The sequence below is a fragment of the Ranitomeya variabilis genome, chromosome 4 (genome assembly GCF_051348905.1).
Source record: "Ranitomeya variabilis isolate aRanVar5 chromosome 4, aRanVar5.hap1, whole genome shotgun sequence".
Lineage (NCBI taxonomy): Eukaryota > Metazoa > Chordata > Amphibia > Anura > Dendrobatidae > Ranitomeya > Ranitomeya variabilis.
In genome coordinates, this window is record NC_135235.1 from 440,067,360 (window position 1) to 440,092,426 (window position 25,067).

General features: G+C 40.8%; 1 protein-coding gene across 1 annotated transcript in view; it reads left to right on the plus strand.

Annotated features, from left to right (window-relative positions):
- CACNA1G (calcium voltage-gated channel subunit alpha1 G) overlaps positions 1-25,067 on the plus strand; it is a 462,994-nt gene that overhangs the window by 327,323 nt on the left and 110,604 nt on the right. Inside the window, exons 25-26 of the mRNA XM_077251459.1 lie at positions 115-328; positions 21,641-21,691. Coding sequence (XP_077107574.1) covers positions 115-328; positions 21,641-21,691 — 265 coding nt within the window. The remainder of the gene's footprint in view (positions 1-114; positions 329-21,640; positions 21,692-25,067) is intronic.

Consider the following 25,067-nt stretch of genomic DNA (forward strand, 5'->3'; position numbering starts at 1 on the left):
GAGACTGCTCCATAAAATAGTATTTTGTGTATTTTTGTGAAAATATCTCGCCTGGGTCTTTATTGCACCCTTCCAGTCTCTCGACCTGTTTAATATGATGTCTGTTCTTTTCAGCCAGTGATGAATTACAACCCCTGGATGCTCCTATACTTCATATCCTTCCTGCTGATTGTTGCATTCTTTGTCCTGAATATGTTTGTGGGGGTGGTGGTGGAGAATTTTCACAAATGTCGACAGCACCAAGAGGAAGAAGAGGCCAAGAGAAGAGAAGAGAAAAGACTGCGCAGGATGGAGAAAAAGAGAAGGAGTAAGGAGAAAGAGCTGGCCGGTCGGTAGTCTTTGAAAAAAATTTTGAGTGCTGCTTGACTTTTGACAGGCGCTCACTCCCTTGCTGAGATGGCCGCTTATTAGAGGCATGGATACTGTAGTCTCTTGTGCATGGATAGGTAGCAAGTTAGTTGTCAGGGGAAAGATGGTAAAACAACTTACCATTACTATAACTTCACTCATAATTGGTTCTCCAAAAGTCAATTTTCTAAAATATAATAGATCTAGGCACATCATGTAACCAAACAATTTCACTGACCAAAAATGCTTAGAAGCTGGAAGATCTGTCATTAGTACTGCTCACACAATGACACAATGCCCCTGTTAAATGAGGCCAAGCAATAGTATGTAGGGTATATTACATTTCTAATCTACAAGGCATTTTAGGATTAACTGTAGGATAAAAAGTGACCTAAGACCATGAGAGATAGTAGCTCACAACTCTTTGTTTTTGGTTAGTTGTGGGTCATGGGTTGAGCAGGCTAAAATAATTATCGGAGTACCGAAAGCATTATTACTTGACAGTGTAAGGGTAGGTCTACCTGAAAACTCACAACTGCGTCAAACTCCTAAATGCCTCAATTGCTTTTAATGCATGTAAGGGGTTAATCCAACAGGATCATGAATACCATAGATCCTGGCCAGTGCAGTGCAACGGCTATATAAGACAGCTGGCCCCCACTACAGATGGCATGGCACAGCTCTCCCGCCCATGCCATCCACTGGTTACACAATCGTATTTTATGCTTTAATAAAACCACAATGAGGGCATAATGTTATGTCCATTTTCAAGAAGCAGATAATATATCCATATATCAGATGGAGCTCCATTTTTATTTGGATACACAAATGCCCCTACATAGACATGGCTGTAGAAAATACTGTAAAATTCCAGCTGTTTGCAGCCACCACTAGAGGGAGTATGTGAGCATACTGCCTAACAGAATGCCGTCTGCTGCCTTATTCTCTTTAGTGGGGACTATAGATGTGTCTGTGTGGGTCATTTGGAGTGCACAGTGCTCTTACTGCTATATAATGATATCTCAAAAAAGTAATTGGGACAATTAGCAAAAAAAAACTGTGTTCAAAAGTTTACATTCTCGTTAAGGTTCAAGGGTTTTCTCAACATTATAAATTAATTAAAAAGTTCTGGTGAAAAAACAAGCAACTTTGAAATTTACTAGTACTTCTTTTTTTTTAATTCTCTTCGTTCTCAAGGCCGATCTCATCGGCTAGTAATGCAGGGCTTAACAGCTCTTTTCTACAGAACTTGTAAGCGCTGCTCTGAAGTTGGCTGGATCACTGGATCCAACCAGCGTCATTGCCACTCTTCTCCTCCCATGATGCAAACACAAAGCTGCCTCTGCTTGCAAAGTTAGGATCCGCACTGTGATGATACTTGAGGAAAAGCATATAGAGGCAACAATACACAGTGTCAATATTTGTATAAACAACTGTGTCAGTTTAGAAGGATTAGTCCAACAGGTTCAGTGCATTGAAACATGTTAAAGCATATAGAGAAAAAAGCACAAAAAGGAATCATAGGGTAATAATAAAAGATATTACTTTATTAAATTGCTGAAAAAAATTGTACAGAGATTGTAGGGTGATGAACAGTGACAACAATCAGAAAAGATGGAACCCATCAGTGAACATTGACTCGTGTATATGTATAGTTAAATAAGGTAGGGCATACCTAAACTTGTAGATGATTGTATAAATATCTGAGACTTGGGGTGCACCACCCCAACGCGCGTTTTGGGTCTCCCCCGGAAGAAGGCACTTCAGCCGAAACGTGCGTTGGGGTGGTGGCACCACAAGTCTCAGGTATTTATATATCTACATGTTCTATGTGCCCTATCTTATCTAACTTTATATATAGACAAGTCAATGTTCACTGATGGGTTCACTTTTCCCTTGATGTATCAGGTACTTACCGTACTATATTTATGAACTCTCACTTTGTACTTGGCATATTTGAACCTACCGTACTTTGTGTACCTCTGACCTGCGCTTCCATCTTTTCTAATTGCTGTCACTATTCATCACTCTACAAGCTGTGTACAATTTTATTAGCAATTTACTGAATTAATATATTTTATTATTACCCTATGGTTCCTTTTGGTGCTTTTATTTCTCTATATGCTTTAGTGTGACGATGTTGTTATTCTGAACTATCATTCAGAAGCACACACTCCCTCCCACTTTTGGCAAACAGGAGGCTGGGGATGAGTACGCTCCTGAACAATGATGCTAAGACAACCCCATTAAAACCTACTAAGATTTTGAATTATTTCACATAACTCCAGACAACATCTAGGCTAGTTGTAAATTAACTTTTGGCGAACCCTTTATTTCATTTTTTTTTTAATTAACAGTACTAACATGTAAGAGGATTGGCACTTTAACAATAACCCCATTCTTATTTTCGAGTCTTTCTCCTTGCATTTTGTCTGACCCTACATGTGCTATCCTAGTATGCATCCGATAGTAGAACATGCTTTCCAGAACTCTTAGGGATTTGACTTGCAGAGACTTTTGTCAGAGCTGAATGAAACATGTTATACTATCGTGCATGTAGATACTTAGCATGGAGATACTTAGTAGTGATGCGATTTAGACAGTAGCACTGACAGTGATTAATTGGGTTTTCCATTTTAAAATGGCAGTACAACACATTGAAGGGGAGGTATTTTTCACTGTTCTTTACTATTTTAACAGTTTGAATATTGAGGTTGGGTATTTTACAGTAACCACTGATATGAGAGAGAGGAAAATATTAGTAACTTTAATATTTTTTTTTAATGGAAAACCTTTTTAATACATTTTAGCGGCTAGCATGCATTTTAGAGGTGCTTATTCTTAACGTACTGTTTAACGGTTCTTTTTGTTAACTGAATGCAACTTCTAATCTAAAAGAAAAATTGGAAAATTCAGAGGTTACCATTAATAAGGTTTAATAGAGAATTGTCAATCAAACTTTATGTAGTAGACTTACAAACCGCTTTTACTGGAACTTTACACCTCTTTGTTCCGAAAACTGGAGCATACCAAAGGATCCTGCAGTAGTCTGAAATGTCAGGTACCACTCTGAGGGATTTTTTATTTCACCACCAGATAGGAATTAGTAATGTATGTTTCTTGTGTAGTAAAATACTTACCGCTTGCCCTCTTCTGCTGTTCCCAGCGCCACTCCAGCTCTCTTCTTTAACCATGTGACCAGAGTTTGATACTGGCCGGCTCACTTCAGTGTTTCACTTCTTAATGTAAGTTTATGAAACTCAGAACGAAGTCACAGGATGGCGGAGTGGCGGAGAGGGACGAGAGCACCGATGGAACCAGTAGAAGACAGACAGCAGTAAGTATTTTACTACACTCACCGAATATACATTACTGATACTAATCCAGTGGTGAAAAAAAAAAGGCGTCGGTGTTAGACTTTAAGGGCATGTGCACACATTAAGTATTTGGCGCAGAAGTGTTGGCACCCTTTCTGCATCTGATGGCAGCAAAACTGCACCAGCAAAAACACATGGTTTTGATACATTTTTTACTTTCGTTTTTGGTGCAGATTTTTCCCCATTCGTTGGTATGAGTGAAATCTGCAGCAAAAACAGTGAAAGAATTGACATGCTGCAGATATTAACCTGCAAGTCACAAATAAGCAACGTGTGCATGACACTGCTCATTTACTGGCATCAGGAAACCCTTCAGGTTTTGTGACGAATCTGCACAGGAAAAATGCAACGTGTGCACACAGCCCAAGCCTCTAACGATAATTTTAATATTATTCTTTATTTCCAGTAATGATGATATCAAATCAAAGGATATTATTAAAATTAGTATAGATCACATAAAGCTAATTTCACAGTAAATGTGATGTAAGCAAATGTATCAATTATATAAATTAATTTTCAAATTCCGGTTCGAACCATTGTTCTAGTGAAACAAGACGTTACATCATGTGGCTGATGAAGAAGTATAGTGCAGCAGAGCACTTCTCGATGATAAAATGAGCATCTTTTCATTACGTCAAATTACTTAGGGGAAATAAAAACATCTAAAACAAAAATGAGAAAGACAAATCTAGTGCTGCACCAGCATATACTAGGAGTGTATCGATGGACCTAACCACCAAACCACTACTATAAGTTCATTTATTTTAGCAACCTACAGGTTTTCTAATGCTCGAATTACATAGTCTGAACATTTGTGGGATGAAAATGTAATACGTGTTTATCTGAACAAATAATAATGCCAAACCAGTAACCTTTTTTGAGGCATTTAACAACATGGCATGAACATATCAATGTAAGCAATGGTCATTTGTCTATAGCTAGAGGGGATATGAACATATAGTCTGATCTACAACAGGTTATCGAGCAGGAGGAGCTTAGAAGATTGATATATAGCTTTGTGGGTAAAGATTCAGTATAACTTGCTGATATTGGAATTAGGAGTCCATTGGGCTCCATTCAGTAATTGTCAGCTACCTCTGTATGCATAAAAGGAAAGATGACAGTCATAAAGTCCCTCCGCCCTCTGTACTCCGAAGACAACAGTGACTTATTATATATCAATCAACTCCGTTCCTTCTGCTTGATATCATATGTTTAGATCATGCCGCCTGCAGAGTGAAAATTATATTCAATGTTAAAAGTTCCATTTAATGCTCAAGAGGAGATTGAAAAGAACATTGCCACATAATGGCTCTGGGGGTAGATATCCCACTTCACATCTCTTGGATAATAAAGCCAGGTAATAAGATATGTGCATGGTATAATCTGCATCAGTTCATGGTTCATGGAGTGAAATTGCAAACACAATTATAGCATAGACTTTTATAGCACACTCGAGAATACTCCCTCCTACCATTCATTGTGTTCAGCATTCAGGAACACAAGATTGACTTCTCAACATCAGCTGAAAACTCAACCTTATATTCATAAATCAGTTTGTGTTTGTGCTGCGCCTGCCTACTTGCAAGTTATTATTAACATTAAGGGTAAAATCAGATCTGTGTCTGTCTGGTGTAGTAGTTTAATAAATGCAGATAATAATTCCAAAAAATAGATACCTAACTCAGTCCCGACCAGGCAATTTTCCATTTTTGCATTTTCGCTTTTTCCCTCCCCTTATCCCAAGAGCCATTTTTTTTGTCTGTCGTCATAATAGTGTGAGGGCTTGGTTTTTGCTGGACTAAGTGTACTTTTTAGTGACACCATCTATTTTATCATGTGATAAGCTGGAAACCGAGGAAAAAATTCCAAGTGTGAACAAAAAGCAAAAAAAGCGCTATTCCGCAATTGTGTCTTAAGTTTTTTATTTACAGTGCTCATTTTACGGTAAAAAATGACCTGGCAATGTGATTCTCCAGGTCAGTATGATTATGGTGATACCAAACATGCATAGTTTTTGTGTTTTTCAAATTATGAAAAAAATTCAGAAATGTGTAGAAAAGAAAAACATTTCATTTGTGTCGCCATTTTCCAAGAGCCATAATAGTTTAAATTTTCAGGATATATGGAGCTGCATGAGAGACAAATTCATGTATTTTTTACATTTATCTTAATTTTTAAAGAGGATAAAGGGGGTAATTTGAAATTTTATATTTTTTATTGTATGTGCTCAAGTCCCCTTGAACCTGAGGACATCCGATCACACTTTCACAGAAGTACTGCTAAGACAGGCATGAGAGTCTTCAGCAGACCACTGGCTGTCACAGCAACTCATCGGCGTACTGTGATCACCTCACATGAGCACCGATGGGCATTTAGAACGGTGCATCATCGTGTCGGGGAGCAGAGCTTGGAGACACACAAAGCTGTTGGCGGCACAATAGCTCACCCATCATCTGCCGACAGAGATGCTGACTCAACTTCTGAGCCCACATCAAAGTCAGGAAGCCGACATAAAACGTACCAGTACATCATATATCAGTAAGTGTTTAAAGAGGCTTTCCAAGCTTGTCTTATTGATGACTGTGAGACATGGGGATCAGTGGATATTACCGTCCGCTGGTGCAACCGTCTTAAGAAAGACCGCATGGACCAGGGCTCATCCCACTGAATGCCCGCCCTCCTTTCCCATGGGCAAAATACCACTTAGATAACACAGGATGAGGGTAAAACAGTGTAGCAATAATTTATTGAACCACCAACAGGCGATAACATATAGAACAGTCCCAGCAAATACCCAAGATGATGCAAATTACAGGGTCTCACCCTTCTGCTGGCTCGCCAGGATTGCAGCATCTGCAACTTTGAGGTTTACAGGGCCGACTACCCCCACCAGTGGCACGACGCTTTTCGCAGGCACCCACAGAGAGGAGGTAACAACAAGCTCAGGAAGCTGACAGTCCATTGAGGTACGTGGCCAGGTGACCTGAGGGTTCGAACCTGGCTTCTCCAGATGTTTCCATGGGGCCAGGTGACTGGATTGTCCCTAATTGATGTCTCCGAATGTCCCCATGGGTTTAGTGATGGTCAATAGAGCAGATCTGTATTCCTCCAGCTAGGACCATGGTCCCTTAAGCTGGCATCCTGTAGAAGGTCAAATCTGTATTCCTCTTGATGGAGCCATAGTGCATTGGCTGTAGTTCTGTAGAGAGTGTCATTGCAGAAGGATAGAGATCCTTTTTATACCCACAACTGTCCTCCAGGCTATCATTCTCAAATCAGGGTGAGATGAGGTTTACTCTCATTGTTAAAGTATTTAATCAATCTGCATAGTTTGTCCTTCCGTTTGCCGGTCAACAAGCTACATGGACATTGATTGTTCAATGAAACTGGGTCCCTGTCCTCCAAAGATAGCAATACAATTTTGAACTATGAAAGGCAAAAGGAAAGAGTTCAAATCGGCCCCGTTTTCCCGGTGCACCTATCATGAATGCTTAAAATGGTAATAATCCAATCATACCATATTTAAGCTACATCATGTTACTTCCTTCAAACACCCTTCCACGCAAAATGTATATTATTGGGTAAAAGATGTAATATAGAAGATGTGGAACTATATGGGGTATTTCTATCTGGATAATTTGAATCAGAGCCCTGGGCTCAACAGGGTGAAAATATTTAAATGGGCTTAATATCTGAAACTAATGCTGAAGGACTGGTTTGGGTGTTGATGTCATACATGGAACTGACATAAACCAATAAATGTGCCCCATTGGGTTTGTGAAGACAACTTATATTCCTAAAGAGTTCACATTTCTGTAGGCACCCAAGACAAAACACAACACATACTTTCTTGAAAAGTATAATGTTACAGGTTATATATACTAGATTCCTTGATAGGGCATTGATTCAGGGAACTAGTCTGATTGCCGTATGTGGAGTCGGGAAGGAATTTTTTTCCCCAATGTGGAGCTTACTCTTTGCCACATGGGTTTTTTTCCCTTCCTCTGGATCAACGTGTTAGGGCATGTTAGGTTAGGCTATGGGTTGAACTAGATAGACTTAAAGTCTTCCTTCAACCTTAATAACTATGTTACTATGTTACATCGGCCACGATTCATCAAGTAGTTTCCAAAGTATTTGGATGTGAAAGAGACAAATAATTAAGATGAACCCGCATCTTAATGAATTTGTGTATCTTACTTGAGAGCACAATTCATTAACACTCGAAAAGGCAAAATTGTCAGTCTGTATCGGGGCGCTTAAGAATTTTTTTTTGTTCTTTTTTTTGTAATGCAGGTGACTGAATGCAATGCACAGAGGATACGAGTCAAGAACAGTCAGTGAATAGTGGAATTTACAGTTGTTTTAAGATAATTGGTGTTCTTAAACAATGTAAATCAACAATGAACCTTATAACTATACAATTGTAATAACAATGAAAGTTCTTCACTGTTTAATTCTAATGTTCTCTTTACAAGTAGGGTATGCCCCTTTACAGGAGTTACCACGTAAGTTTTTCCTGCAATTCTGGCCCTAGTGGGGGTCACTGGGTTTTCTCGCTAGGGCGCAAGTCTTTCTGATGAAGTCTCTTAAAGCACGCTGATCTTCCTCCCCACCTGATGTCCTAATCCAGGCCAGCCTCGATACCGTATGTTATAGCTGGAAGTGACGGCCCTGCTCACTCATGCTTTCCCCCTGCAACTGCAGGCGTACTCTTCTGATAGCTGCCCACTCCCAGATCTTCAGTGGTTGACCATCGGTGGATGTCTCCTGGGCCTAAGGTGGGAAAGACTGAGTCTTGATCATTGACAAGTGTCGTCTGAACTATGGAACTTTACCGGCGTAGGGTGCAGATCCTGATCTTGACCGGTTCAGTCTGAACTCTGGGTCTTGACCGGCACAGTTCGGGATCCTGAGTCTCACCAGGCGTCATCTGGACCTTGTCAGGTGATGACTGGTACCTTAGTGGCATAGACTTTCCGCTAAGGTCGTCACGCTGGCCTCAGCACCATTCCTGGTCCGCGTCTGCTCCGCTCTCCTTGGTTTCAAATCCCCCTGCGATTATATATATATATATATATATATATATATATATATATATATATATATAGGGCTTTTATATCCAGGAACTATGTCGTGCATGTCACCTGACCAGGTCCAGCACAAGAATTTGCTCCCTCTGTAATTGTTCTGATACAAGTTGGTTCCGCTTTGTTTCTCCTGACCAGCAGATGTCAGTCTTTCCTCACTAATATCACATCACACAAGGGCTCTTCAGGGGTATCACTGCTTCCTCTTACATTTGAACAGCATGATTTTCTGTTTTAAGTGGGTACAAGTGATAATTTTCTTAATGGGAGTTTTAAAGGATTTGTTATTAATTGCCGTTTGTTAATAGGATTTTGCAAAGGCCTATTTACTAGTATCGTACTAGAAATTATTTCTCATGTTCAGTTTAGAATATATATTCTATAGAATATATATTAAAAATGGCCAATTTTATGTGTACCTGGTAGCCACTTTACGGCATCTCTCTGGCCATTTTTATGCGCTAAACGCTCTCATTTTTCATATTTCTAGTGCAGTAATGCAGTTCACTTCTCATGTTTCATGTTTCCATGTTTCAGCGCTGCAGTGTGCTGCCTTATTTGCTTGACTATATAAGAGTTGGTGACTCTAGGCTCAGCACCTGTTCACACTTAGTCTATGTTTGGATGTGACGGTCAGTTTTTTCAAATGTATTATTTAGCCTTCTGACTGAGCACTCCGCCTCCTAGCCACAGGTTTTTTAATTGCAACAGGTCCATTACCCCTCCACAGAGAGAGAGAATGTTAGTCTAAGAAGAGGTTTTCATAGGTACCCATTCAGATGGAGACGTTTATTCTCAGCGAGGAAAGGAAAGCGTAGGACCTGGTATAAGAGAACTGCCGTAAAGTGGCTACCAGGTACACATAAAATTGGCCATTTTTATGCGCTAAACGCTCTCATTTTTCATATTTCTAGTGCAGTAATGCAGTTCAATTCTCATGTTTCATGTTTGCATGTTTCAGCGCTGCAGTGTGCTGCCTTATTTGCTTGACTATATAAGAGTTGGTGACTCTAGGTTCAACACCTGTTCACACTTAGTCTATGTTTGGATGTGACGGTCAGTTTTTTCAAACTCCATTAAGGCCATGTTCACACGCTGCGGGTTCCTCTGCGGGTTAATCCCGCAGCGGAATTGAAAATCTGCAGGGCAAAACCGCTGTGGTTATCCCTGCAGATTTATCGCGGTTTGTTCCGCGGTTTCCGCTGCGGGATTACTGCTGTACTATTGATGCTGCATATGCAGCAATATGCAGCATCAATAGTAATGTAAAAAATAATAAAAATTGGCTATACTCACCCTCTGACGTCGCGATCTCCCCGGCGCTGCAAGCGGCTGTGCCGACAAGGACCTTTGTGACGTCACGGTCATGTGACCGCGGCGTCATCACGGTCATGTGACCGCGACGTCACCACAGGTCCTGTTCGGCACAGCAACTGAGACCGGACGGCCGCGGGCAGCGCTGAGAGGTGAGTATAACACCATTTTTTATTTTAATTCTTTTTTTTACACTATTTTATGGTTCCCAGGGCCTGGAGGAGAGTCTCCTCTCCTCCACCCCGGGTACCACCCGCACATTATCCGCTTACTTCCCGCAACGTGGGCACAGCCCCATGCGGGAAGTAAGCGGTTCAATGCATTCCTATGGGTGCAGAATCGCAGCAATTCTGCACAAAGAAGTGACATGCTGCGGGTTGTAAACCGATGCGTTTCTGCGCGGTTTTTCCCGCAGCATGTGCACTGTGGTTTGCGGTTTCCATAGGGTTTACATGTTAATGTAAACGCTATGGAAACTGCTGCGGACCCGCAGCATCAAAATCGCGGCGGTTCCGCGGTAAAAACCGCAGCGTGTGAACATGGCCTAAGGCTACCTGTTTTGCAGATTGGGCAAAGACAATATTTTAGAAATGGTTGAAATCCAAAGCAGCAGAATGTTTCTTTCTGGAATTTCAGCTCTATAAGCCTAACATCAATGTGAATGTGTGGGCTTTTTTTTTTGCGGTTTCTAATAAACCTCTTAAATTAACTTTTATTTTAGAAATGAAAATGTTCAAGGTCCAAGCAATTATTTTACTTTACTGTGAAATTAGGAAGGCAGAAAAAGAAAATTGGGAAAAAAGATTGGAGTTTATATAAATATCATTCTTCCAACCATGCATGAATTTGCAAATTAGGAGTGAAGTTAAGCCCTATTGCAGTCCCACAGCAATTTAAATCTGAGATAATCGGAGAAAGTTCTAATAAGTAGAGCTAAAAAAATTATGTTTGATATCTTTAAAAATGGTCAGTGTCTTTATAATGTCCAAAATTGAAAAAAATTCTTAAAGCAGACCTGAAACTTGACATTTATTTAGCAAATACTTGTATTGTCAGTGAAATAACCATTCTGAAGAAACTTTTAGTAGAACTGTATCCTTCTGTTATTCTGTAAATACATGGATATTAAAAAAGGAATAACAGGGGGTCAGTCCAACTCGGATTTATAACAGAACATGCCCCAGAATAGTTATTGCATGATGTTTTTTAAGCTAATGCACTGATTAAAATTAGATGTAATGCTGTTAATTAGGTCCCTGACACCACAGACATTAACATGTTACAGAGCTATGCAGTAGAATTGGCCACATTTACTTATTCACTGCTCTGCAACCTTTGGTTGAAACTTCACAACATAGACTTCTGCTCCACTTCCTCCCACATGAACTCTTCTGAGAATGCTCTCCTTCTTCTGAGTGGAGCTGTCACTTTCTGGCTGGGGTCACATGGCTGTCGATTAGCTCATGCGAGAGAATGAGACCGATTATTCTAAAGAACCTTGGTTCAAACTTTGACAAAATTTGATCCGAGTGTCATCTTAGTGCGATCCGATTCTCCCGCATATGAGAATCGCATCATAGGTGCGGAGAAGATAGAAAACTTAATTTCTTCATCTTCTCGTTGATTGGCCTGCACTTGGATGATATCAACTTGTATGGGTGCGTGATCTGATTATCGGATAAAGATCAGAAATCTAGTATATCCGTAGTTCACATTAATGTCAACATTCTTTATTAAAGAATAATCGTTATTTTAATTTTTATTTCAAAAATCAATAGTATGCATAAAAATAAGAAACTTTATAATATATCTTACTAGAGAAATCTGACTGTTGTGTTTGAAGCTGTTAAACTGTAAAGCGCTACGGAATATGTTGGCGCTATATAAATAAAGATTATTATTATTATTATTATTATTATTATTATATCTGCTTCTGTCTCCTCCTGGACTGATCTTTCACTTATCGATTAGTGGCCAAAATCTGTATTCAATGAATACAGATTTTCCCATTACTGAGATAGGAAATTACAACTGGTGTTTTTCAAATCCTATGGCGCGAAGAGTGGAGGAGGGAGCTAGAAGAAGACACAAACATTCTGCTGCGAGTCTTCCTGAAGCGTCAGATACAGTTCTCCATGGAACCTTATGAGCACCAACTGTCATCTCCTATCTCAGTAATGGGGAAATGAGAATTTTGAGAATGATCAGTCCAGGAGAAGAAAGAAAGCAGATTTTTACAATAAGATGTATTTTAAAGTTTGTTATTTTCTCATGTACTATTTATTATTGTTTTGCATTGCTTATATAGTGCTATCATATTCCACAGCGCTTTACATTCATTATTATCACTGTCCCCAATGGGACTCACAATCTAGATTCCCTATCAGCGTGGCTTTGGAGTCTGGGAGGAAACTGGAGAACCCAGAGGAAACCCACACAAACACAGGGAGAACATACAAGCTCCTTGCAGATGTTATCTATGGTGGGATTTGAACCCTAGAGCTACAAAGCAACAGTGCTAACCACTGAGCCACCGTGCTGTCCACTATTGATTTATGGTGGAGGAATATATAGCAATGGATACCCACAAATGATGGAATTTATATCTAGTAAAAAGTAATGTGCAAATGTGGCGCCCCAGGGTCCTGGTCATCAGAGTGGCATTGCTTCCCCTTGGGGAGAGGAATGTCACATTTGGGAGCGATGAAGGATATCTTTCACCAGGTAAATCTCACATACATGACGTTCATACTCCAGGCCAGAAGGGGGAGCTCTAAACCTGGTTTTTGGTGAACTCCCTTATAAATACATTCTGGTTGGAGGGAAAGAGGTCAGTCAGTTCATGTCAGAGAGACAGAGGAGAGAGCAGACAGACATAAAGTGTCAGAAGGTCTGAAGGGGCCCTGTAGTCTGAGGTACTACAGCCCCGGTAGAGAGAGATTGCCAGAAGGGAGCTTATCGTGGAACATCAGCTGAGGCGGAGCTGGTACAATAGGAGAACAGCTGAGCAGACGTGGGGGTCTGCAGCTCCTGGCAGAAAAAGGAAACTGAGAAGGAAAGAACAACTTGTGGAAAGTGTGCAGGAGAGAAAAGGCACAGGAGAGTGACACCAGGGGAGCAGAGCAGTAATTTGGCTACCTCCCTGGCTAGCACAGATTCCGGTAGCCGGAAATCCGAGGCCGTGTCGGACTCTTAAGGGACACAGCACAAACCAGCAGGACAGCTGAACTGCCAGTTATCTGTCCGCCTTACACCCAGGAGACACAGTGATAATTATAGGGCCCGGGTCATCCTAGAGACCCTGTCAAAAGGCCCAGTTCACCTGTCATACGGGTTGTGTCCTAACCTATATGGGGAACAGAGAAGAACTGTGAGGACCTTATCTGAAGCCATAGGCAGTAAGGGACTACAACACCACCGCTCTAGAGGAAGGCTTTCATCTCCACCTGGTGAAGGGGACTCTGGATTCGCTTCCAAGCTGGCCGGACCCTGCCTGTCCTGTGATCTGGTTCCCTTACTGCGTTTGCCTGAAGCCTACAGTAAACCAGGTAAAGACTGCAAACCTGTGTCCTCGTTATTCCCACACCATCCACCACACCATCGGTGGCCTACACCTGGGAAGCCCTGGGGACCCTGCTTCACCTGTGGGAAGTGTTACCATCTTGCTGCAACATCACCCCAGAGGACGCCTTTAAGCAGCATCGGTCCCTACTGACAGAACACCACAGGTGGCTTCACGAACAATAGACTTTATCCACATTCTCCTTAGGCCATGTGCACACGTTCAGTATTTTTCGCATTTTTTTCGTGTTTTTTCGCTATAAAAACGTGATAAAAACGCGAAAAAAACGCTTACATATGCCTCCTATTATTTTAAGTGTATTCCGCATTTTTTGTGCAAATGTAGCCTTTTTTTCCGCGAAAAAATCGCATCGCGGAAAAAAAAGCAACATGTTCATTAAAATGCGGAATTGCAGGGGATTCCGCACACCTAGGGGTCCATTGATCTGCTTACTTCCCGCACGGGGCTGTGCACACCATGCGGGAAGTAAGCAGATTATGTGCGGTTGGTACCCAGGGTGGAGGAGAGGAGACTCTCGTCCACGCACTGGGCACCATATAAGTGGTCAAAAAATAAGAATTAAAATAAAAAACAGTCCTACACTCACCCTCGATGTCTTCCCGCCTCCACTGCACGCTGCCGTTCGGTTCCTGTAGCTGGTGTGCGGCGAAAGACCTTGCCGATGACGTCACTGTCCTGTGATTGGTCGTGAGCGGTCATGTGACCGCTCACGTGACCGTGACGTCACGGAAGGTCCTGTGCGCACAGACCAGCTATAGGAAGAGGAGCCGGACGCCGGTGAGGAGATGTCTGGGTGAGTATAAGCATTTTTTTATTTTTTTTATTATTTTTAAACATTCTATCTTTTACTATAGATGCTGCATAAGCTGCATCTATAGTAAAAAGTTGGTCACACTTGTCAAACGCTATGTTTGACAAGTGTGACCAACCTGTCAGTCAGTTTTCCAAGCGATGCTACAGATGGCTTGGAAAACTTTAGCATTCTGCAAGCTAATTACGCTTGCAGAATGCTAAAAAAACGCGAAAAAAAACGGAAAAAAAACGCAAAAAAAAAAATGCGGATTTCTTGCAGAAAATTTCCGGTTTTCTTCAGGAAATTTCTGCAAGAAATCCTGAACGTGTGCACATACCCTTAAAAGACCTTTCCCCTTCAATTGGGCGCCCAGGGCCACCGACCGGGTTGCAGCCACCGTGACATCCCCATTAAGACCGGACCCGGTACCGAGTACCCCGCTGCCCTGGTAGGGCGACTCACAAATATCTTGCACTTTATCCTTGTTTATTTAGTTTTTCTTCCTATTTGTGACCCAATCATGGATGTCCTTGTCTTTGGTTTATATGAAGTATTTGCATATCACTATCGCCATCTAGTGTCCTTGTGTAAGAATACATTATAGTATAACATGCATGTCCATTTGAACTCTTTTGAGTCTCGAAAGCTTGCAATTTGTTACCATCTTTTCAGTTGGCCATTAAAAGGTATCAACCACTGAGGACTCTCAATTCTAAATATTTTTAGTATAACATGCAGTGTGTTTAAGTGTCCCGTTTTTCACAACTATTACATGCAGAATGCACTTTTCCATAGAAATTTTAAAAACTGCTAAAAAAGACTTGTGATTATGTTTTTAGTTATTTATGCCCCTGCAGTTTTTTTTAATTTGTAAATGTCTTGGAGTTAGACATTTACCACTGGGTAAGGAAGTGTATTATTTGGTGAGCCTATTTCTCACTTCCTTTTGGAATCATTATCTGCATGCAGTGACATACTACACCATAGACTGGCTGGGTTTTCTTTTTCTATTTCTGCACCAGTTTCCTTTGGATCTCTCAGATGCATTATGTGCTGATAGTTTATAATATGCTCTCATTCATACCATCATCGTCTACAGATATTATCCATCAGTAATACATCTGCTAATGTATGCATCAATCAGATGCCTAAACGGTAGAGCCTAGTATCCATAATGTTGTGATTACAACCTTGACATCTTAATTAATACCATCATACTATGCATCGCATCAAAATCCTAAAAGAATTGTAATAAAAATTATATAACAATAATGTTACAGTACTAATCATAGTGCTGGGAATGACATATACATTAATTCTGTCAACACATAACATATACACTCACCGGCCACTTTATTAGGTACACCATGCTAGTAACGGGTTGGACCCCCTTTTGCCTTCAGAACTGCCTCAATTCTTCGTGGCATAGATTCAACAAGGTGCTGGAAGCATTCCTCAGAGATTTTGGTCCATATTGACATGATGGCATCACACAGTTGCCGCAGATTTGTCGGCTGCACATCCCAAAGATACTCCATACAAGGCAGGAGAATACTGCTCTCCAAATGTCAGCAGTGGTATAACCATCTTCACAATATGATGCTACCTGTTAAGGAAGAATCACACAGCCATATAACTTGGACGAGGACTGCAACGCAATGCTCGGACTGGCTGTCGGCTCTCCCGACCTGAGTGTGACAGTTGCCTAGAAATACACCCTGTCACACTCAAGTCGAGAGAGCCGATGGCCAGTCCGAGCATTGCGCTGCAGTCCCCCTCTGACTTATACGGCCACGTGACTCTTCCCTTATTGTCATCATGTTGGGCTCACCTGGTTTACAGCACAGACCAGAGGCGATGATGCAGCAGAAGTGGATCAGTGCTGACAAGAACAGCAGGGCATGTTGGATGGCAGATGGACAAGAGAAGCTGGCAGTAACAGATGCGTACTCCTGGCGACTGAAGCTGAAGTGCTGATCCTCCAGACTGGCCAGCAGTGCAGATCCTTGGCGACATTCAGTCGCACCCCATGGACGCACAGTCCTGACATATAAAATGGACCCTGAGCACCAGATTGTTCTGATGATGGTCCTTTGTTGGACCGAAAACGTTCTACAACAATTCATTGTCTGGATCCACAATAAATGAACACACTGTTGTTCAAAAATATCTTTGAGTGCCAAGTTATTTTGAACATTTGATACGAAGGGCTCGATACCCTACTTGAGCACCTACAAGTGACTATCCTTAGTGCCTTGTTTTTTCATATGATACAGGAAAAAGCAGAGTCGTACCTTGCAATAGTTACCGTGATAGCAGAAATGAGATTGAAGCTTGTTTCAGCACAGCTTATGAGCAAAAACAAATGTGTAACTTGTAGCTTGATAACAGCAGAGACGCAAACAGGACCTCGCAGCAGAGGTGCAATCCATTATTATCAGAGACGAAGGTGTAAAGAACTTTAGAGAGAAGTTTCTAATCTGTAATCGCGATAGCAGAATACTAAGCGTGGTCAGCACCCATAGATGCTGGACTGGGCTTGGAAGAAAATGCTGGACGCTCAATGGACGTCTGGAGTAGCAGAAGCGATAATTATACACCTGCTGGAGGTGAGCCAAATGGAAGGTGAAGCTAACTCCTGACACATTGTTGCTGAACTATGCTTTCTCAATGCCTGAGTGAGGGTGATAACATCAGTGGTGATTGCCGGGCTACCACTGTAACCCAGCGCAGGCTAGCATAGAGGGAGACGCCATAAGGGAAGGATGCAAGACCCGGCACTGGAGCCGGGACACGTGAGTACAACATGGTTTCCACTGAGCTACAGTTACCGTGACGACAATTGTATGCTTTGATCAGAGAAAAAGATCAACAAAAAGTTAATGTATCTTGGAGAATTGATGGAAAAATATAAATTGTGCTATTTACCACATTTACTAAAGGTATTACTATCTAATACACAATTGTCAGAGAGCTACAATGATGTACACTTGTGTGCCTCTTGATTAATTTGGCACATTGAACTCCAAAGAGCCCTTTAGTCTACGTTCACATTTGCGGTCTGCGCCGCAGCGTCAGGTGCCGCAGCGTCGCCGCATGCGTCATGCGCCCCTATATTTAACATGGGGGCGCATGGACATGCGTCGCACTTGCGTTTTGCGCCGCATGCGTCACTGCGGCGCACGCGTCCGGGCGCAGAGGACGCAGCAAGTTGCATTTTTGCTGCGTCCAAAATCAATCAAAAAAAGGACCCATGCGGCGCAAAACGCAGCGTTGTGCATGCGTTTTGCTGCGTTTTTGTTTGCGTTGTGCGTTGCGGCGCCGACGCTGCGGCGCACAACGCAAATGTGAACGTAGCCTTACTGAGACTTGCATACACTATGCCTCTCTTAATGATTTGTCCCCGCAGTGTCTGTATGACTGCTCATGCCAACACTGAAACTGTAAAACTAACAATGAGGTCACTGACATCATAATATTGACCATGGCAACTCTATCACACACACACTGCCATGCAATGACATCATTATTGTAAGCATGCCATAACTGACTTTATAATGGTGACTTTGGCAATTCTGACAGCATAATGTTAACCGTGTCACCATTGACATCTTTTTGTTCACCTGACAAGGCAGCCTTTGTGAGTCTGCTCATAATAATACCCTAATTTCATAAAGTTGACCTAATGGCATAATAATGTTTCCTTGTTATAATGATTTATAGACATGGCTGCCTGGACATAGAGTTAAATCAGTTTTCCCACAATTAATATTTATCACCCTCGTGAAAATTTTCTGGGCCAAAAAATTCTACTCTATGAATTATTATATATTGCTAACAGACATTGATATGTATGTGCTTTTCTTGTATATTCTTGCTCTATAAAATAACATTATTTAAAGGGTTAGTAGAGTACCTAAAATGCTCTTTCTAAAATATCTACCTTTACATCGTAGCCGGTTTTGTAATTAGATTTTATTATAAAATACCCTAGACTTCTCCTTATCTAGCTAATTCATAATTGTGTTTCTTTTTACTTCACTTCCTGTGATGTTTCTTTTGAGAGGAGTCTCCAATAGGACTTTACAGGAGGCTGAGGTTGCACTTCTGTAGTGTCTATCTCCCTTCCTGCAAAAGAACATCAGGATGCAGCGCTGCAGTCACTTACTACAGTTTCTTGCATTGCTGCCCTCTGAAAATATCCTGGATCCATGATGATAGAATCTGTGGGAGATGTAAGCGCAGCGCTAGCACTCTATTTCTAATTTCTATGTCTGCCTCAGCTGATTCTGTGAAAAAGGATGGGGGTGGAGATAGAAGCAGTGAGTCACATCTGCAGTGCCCCCACAGCTTATAGCACTGCCCTCAAACAAATCGTTATTAGGGTGTGTCATTGGTGTCAGTCACTCAGTTTTGTTCCATAGTTAGAAGCAGCAGTAGCGGAGATAGAAACAGGGCTGGCGCTGCCCTCACCTCTCCCACAAATGCTATCACCGTGACCACTGATATAGGACATCTTCAGAGGGAGGCAATGCAAGAAACTGTAGTACGTAACAGCAGTTCTGCTTTCTGATGTTGTCCTGTTCCAGGAGATTAAATAGATGCTGCAAGGAATTGAGTGCAGCACCAGCCTCCTGTGACATCCTATTTGAGACTCTTCTCACAGGAAGTGAAATAAAAATACGCATTTAGGCATTAGCTAGATAGAGAGAAGTATAGGGTATTGTATATAAAGCTAATTATAAAAGTGGTTAGGGTGTAAAGATACGGTAGATAAACGACATTTTAGGTACCAGACCACCCCTTTAAACATTCAATATATTACCTGTGTGAAGTCATGTGTCCGGTTAGTAGGCAAGCATTGTCTGAGGGTAGACAATCTTTATAAATACAGGTCAGTTACTGTGCCAAACCTCTTGTGTCCTGATTAGTGATGAGCGAAGATACTCGTTACTCAAGATTTCTCGAGCATGCTCGGGGGTCCTCTGAGTATTTTTTAGTGCTCGGAGATTTAGTTTTCATCACTGCAGCTGAATGTTTTACATCTGTTAGCCAGCTTGATTACATGTGGGGATTCCCTAGCAACCAGGCAACCCCCACATGTACTTATGCTGGCTAACAGATATAAATCATTTAGCTGCGGCAAGAAAAACGAAATCTCTGAGCACTAAAAAATACTCGGAGGATCCCCGAGCGTGCTCGAGAAATCTCAAGTAACGAGTATATTCGCTCATCACTAGTCCTGATATAAAAAATTCTAACTCAAATTTAAATAGTTTCTTAGCTGGAAAGATACTTTACTTACCCGACCTGCTTTGTTCTACAGATATTAGAGGCTGTTGAATTAGGTACGCTAACATTTTCACGGAGTTTGTGGCTAGTGTTCATCCATCCCAGGATATTTTTTAGTAGAACTCAAAGTGTTTCCCCATTGTGGCACAATGTAACATCTTGAGAAGGTCATTATCAGCAAGGGGAAGGAGTGTTTGTAAGAACACTTCTGTTTTTATGTGCAGTCTTTGTTTTCCAAAATATCGACCGGCCATAAAGTTTCCATCCAATTTTCAAAATGAAGCAACTTTCAAATATTTCATTGCCTAAAAAACACTTACGGTATTTTGTCACCAGCTCCTACGCAGATGTATGTGTCTCCATGATAACAGAAAACAAAGAATCCCTTTGCAGCTTGATCCTATGTGTCCGAGCCCCTGGGTAGAACGAGTATCTAACACTCTATAGTGGTAATATTGGTCTATAGTGTGTTTTGTTCAGTAACTATATAGTGGGATTATTCGATTGTGTAGTTATATAGGGTCATTATTGGTAATATTGGTTTTTGTATAGTGTGTTTTGTTAAGTAACAGTATTGCGATGATATTTATCATTGTGGTAATATTTGATTCTAGTACAGTGGCAACATTGTCATATTACAGCAATCACTGTGTAGTTATAACAATGCATAAATGTGGATACATATACATTAGGGTTTGTGACCCTCATCTTTTAAGACCCCATCCATGGCCCTGAAAATGTGACTACAGGATAAATGTACCACATATAGGGGAAAAACTAGCTCCCTCACTCTTCAGTGCATGTGATTGTATGGAAGCACAAAAGCTCCCACTACTAAACATGTCCTCATGTACAACAGATAAATAAATGGTGAGCTTCCAGGTCTTTAGAGCTAAATCCAATATTCTTGGGATCTAATTAAAATATAATCACATTGTGCAACAAGATAACCCAGCATGTAACTCATTATTGTTATATAATCATATCCCAATGAAGAATATTGGATGATAACTCTGAAGAATTAACCTGTAATCAGAACCATTTTTTTTAGGATCAGATTACACAGTTTTTTAGTAATCTGTTACCATAGAGATACATAGGTTTCCATAGGAGCTTAATACACCAAACAGTAAGATGTGTTTAATTAAGATTTTAAAAAAACCTTTGCAAACTCTGTAATGTTTCATGCTGGATGCAAAAGGTTGCAGAGAGGGACCTTCCCTTAAAGTGAATCTGTCAGTAGGGTTTTTGCTAGCCTAATATGTAAGCAGCATAATGTAGAGACACTAATATGTAAGCAGCATAATGTAGAGACAAAGAACCTGATTCCAGCATTGTGTCACTGACTAGGCTAATTGCTGTAGTTTTGATAAAATCAAAGTTTTCTTCAGCAGGAGATTATCACTAGAGGACTAGTTAACCTGCTGCCAGGTAGTCGTCCATATTCATGATCTCTGTATAACCCCGCCCACACCACGGATTGGCAGCTTTCTGACTATGCATAGTGTAAACAGAAAGAAGCCAATCAGTGGTGTGGGTGGGTTTATACAGAGCTCGGCATTCAGACAACTGACAGATCTATAGAAGATAAAGCAGAGATTTTCTCAAAAGTACAGCAAGCAGCCCAGCATGTGATATATCGCTGGAATCAGTGTCTCCACCTCTAAATTAGGCTGCTGTCAGATGGGGTAGCAAAAACCCAGTGAAAGATTCCATTTAAGCTGCAGTCTTTGACAACTTACCATAAAGTTCAATACCAGAAGTAATTCATCACATTAGGCAAATATCAAAGTGTACTACGGCATAAGGGACAGGAATTAACAGCATGTCATTCTTTTAGATCTAATGCTGGATGATACAATGTTGGAGCACTCAGCCAGTCCAACACAAGGTACTGGCAGATCTGGTGTATTGTCCCAGCACAGTGGCTTTGTCGTGTAACTAATTGCTGTCTGATGTCAGACGTCAACTAAGCTGTGTGTGAAGTCTTGTTTGTTATCTCATGGCTCACACATTTCATCTTGGTGTTAAAATTCACAAGAGTCATCACTCAAGAGACACATCATACTTTAGCATACTTTATTAACAATTTAATAAGCAGCTAAAAATAGAGAGTGCCTGGTATCTGATGGCATCAATCTTGTAAATTATTCAATTGATAATGCATGAACCTACAGACAATCCATTCTATTGAACTGGTACCAATTCCCTTGCAAAGAAGCAACTAGTCGGTCCTTTGAGAAAATCTATGGAAATTAGCTCTCAGGTGGCGCTAGGGAGATAGTTTTTACCTTCTGAAGATGATCTGTTTTTCATACTGTGTTGTATGGTGCCATTACCATGAGATAGGTTGTTGTGATTCGTAGATAACGTGTTGTTACTGTCAATGTCACCAGTAAATAGTGGCCATCAAGGGCAAAAAGGAATGAATTGCATTGCTACGTCCATGTAAAATGAGTGGGAAAAAGTTGGGGCATATTAATACATATCGTTTTAAGATGGCAGTACTGTACTTATAAGCTGCTCAGTTTCAATACTACACTACAAGGAATGGGGTGTGTCACAGACTACTAAAGTGCGCTGTGCATAGCATAGTATCTTAGAACCTGGCATCCATGTAAAAGAAATGGAGAGAGAAATAGGAAATGGAGAAACCATATCAGAAAAAATTAAAATGACGTAACTTGAGAGCAGCGCTGGTCTCTGCTTGCCATTTTTTCTCCTTATAATGTGCACTGACAGTGTGCTCTCTTGCTAGTTGATCATTTTTTGTTTGAGCTGGCGAAGGAGCGCACTGTCACTGTGTTCTGAGAAGAATATTGCACAGCGACAAGATCCTACAGAGCATAACTCGAAATTGACAACCGATATGGACTAGCTCAGCCCCTGAAAAGGATGTCACTGATGACGCTTTGTTTCAGGGAGGGGACAGCGGCTACAGAAGTGACCACAGCTTCTGCTCCCCGATGACTACTCGGTTGACTATCCCAGCATGTAATGGGGGTTCTCAAATGAAGCATCATCAAACATTAAGTAGGTTAAAAGAGTAAATAGTGAGGAAACAATAGGAAATTTTTAATTAAAGTGTAGATTAGATTATGACATTAAATTGATAGATTTAGGATTAAAACAAATGTTAGTTTCAGACTACCCCTTTAGGAGCCACATTCAGTTTTGAGAGATGGTAGCAAGCCACATCCAACGCCCTCTGAGTGGTGACATCCTGACAGCTCACATTAGGTACACCTACATGCCCTCCTCCCTTGTAGGCAGTATTCTTACATATAGAAATTCCCACCTTGCCCACAATCAGTGTGGAGGAAGTGCCTGATACAAGAATACCATCACATCCAGCTTCAACCATCCCTCTACCTGGCAATATAATCCTTTCTCCAGCTTAAAATATTAACCTATTACCCCAGTGACCAGAACATGTGCATCTTGATCTACTCTTATCTACAGAGCTTAGAAACGTCACCATCTGGTCACGGGATCTTCATAGCAGTTGAGTAGACTTGATAGTAGTGCACCAAGCTGGCAGTCAGAAATTGGGGACCCCTGCTCTATAGCCTGCTACTGTTAATCCGACTCTGGTACAACTTTTGCTCAGTTTTATTACTTTGTATCCTGAAGAACTTCAATTAAATAAATGAAACAAACTAGCACAACTAGTCAGAAGAATATGTGAAAAAATGTCTTCGTTTTAGAGTAATCCTGAATTTAGTGGTTTATCTCGTATTTTAAGACATAGAATATAAAACTTAAAAGCTATTGAGAGAAAGTCACTTTTTTAGTGTGCATTTAGAGTTGAGGATACATAATATTATTGTGCGATTCCTATTCTTGGACCAATGGACAGCCATGGAATCTACAAATTGGTCAGCTGGGTGTGGACAAGGCATATAGTGAAATATGATAAAACTAGATTAGTAGATCAGTGCTATTCTGTATGAAATTGTTATATCCATAAAATGGAGTCATTTCATCAGATATCCAATAATCCACAATAATGGGATATCTTGAATACCAAATATCATTACAAAGGAAGTATATAGAAGTAGAGACACAGCAACTCTCTAAAATTTGACAGTCGAAGGGATGGTGTAATTGATAGATTCCCAAAAGAAGACACTCAGCACTAAAAGGAGTCAACAGTAGACAGTATTATTTTGCTAATTTCATACCATACCTTTTTTTATAGAGGCACACCTAGAGATTGCTATGGGAGCAAGGATAGGACAAGGCTTGGCACTACTTTGCGTCTCTTGTATTTTGACACAGTCCTACCTTTTTCCTGCAGCTACCATTAAGGAAAGGATATTGCATAGCGTTCCCAACAAAAAAACTAAAAGGAACGTCCTCCCCCTTAGTAATGGCTGCAGGCGGACAAAGTTTTTTCATTTATTTCTCTGACTGTGAATGAAATCAGGCGATTTGGACCTTTATGTGTTAGGAAATTATGAAGAGTATCAACTTTAATAAAAATGCAATACATTTGTCAGAGCCCTAAGTAGAGGCAGGGGGTCCAATCTGAGATTTTCTCTGGGGTCCTATGATTTCTGTCTATACTCTGCTGGCACATAGAGCTATTATTTTTAAAACCTGGTTGGCAAAAACAAGTAATTGCATTGCTTGCCTTTTACATAAGATATATTACCTTCTTCCTTTAAACATATAGCTTAGAAAGACAAATCAGAGGAAAATATCTCTGGTATTTTTGTCATTTCCATTTTGTATACATACAGTGGCATGTAAAGGTTTGGGCACCCCTTGTCAAAATTGCTGTTACTATGAACAGTTAATCAAGTTGAAGGTGAAATGAACTCAAATTACATATATCCTTCGTATTTTAGACAAAATATATATACACTACCGTTCAAAAGTTTAGGGTCGCCCAGACAATTTTGAGTTTTCCATGAAAACTCATACTTTTATTAATTAAACCAGTTGCCAAATGAATTGAAAATCTAGTGCAGACATTGACAAGGTTCAAAAAAAAGATTTTTATTTGAAATAATAATTTTGTCCTTCAAACTTTGCTTTCGTCAAACAATGCTCCCTTTGTAGCAATTACAGCATTGCAAACCTTTGGCATTCTAGCAGTTAATTTGCTGAGGTAATCTGGAGAAATTTCACCCCATGCTTCCAGAAGCCCCTCCCACACTTTGGTTTGGCTTGATGGGCACTTTTTGCATACGGTCAAGCTGCTCCCACAACAGCTCAATGGGGTTTAGATCTGGAGACTGTGCTGGCCACTGCATTACAGA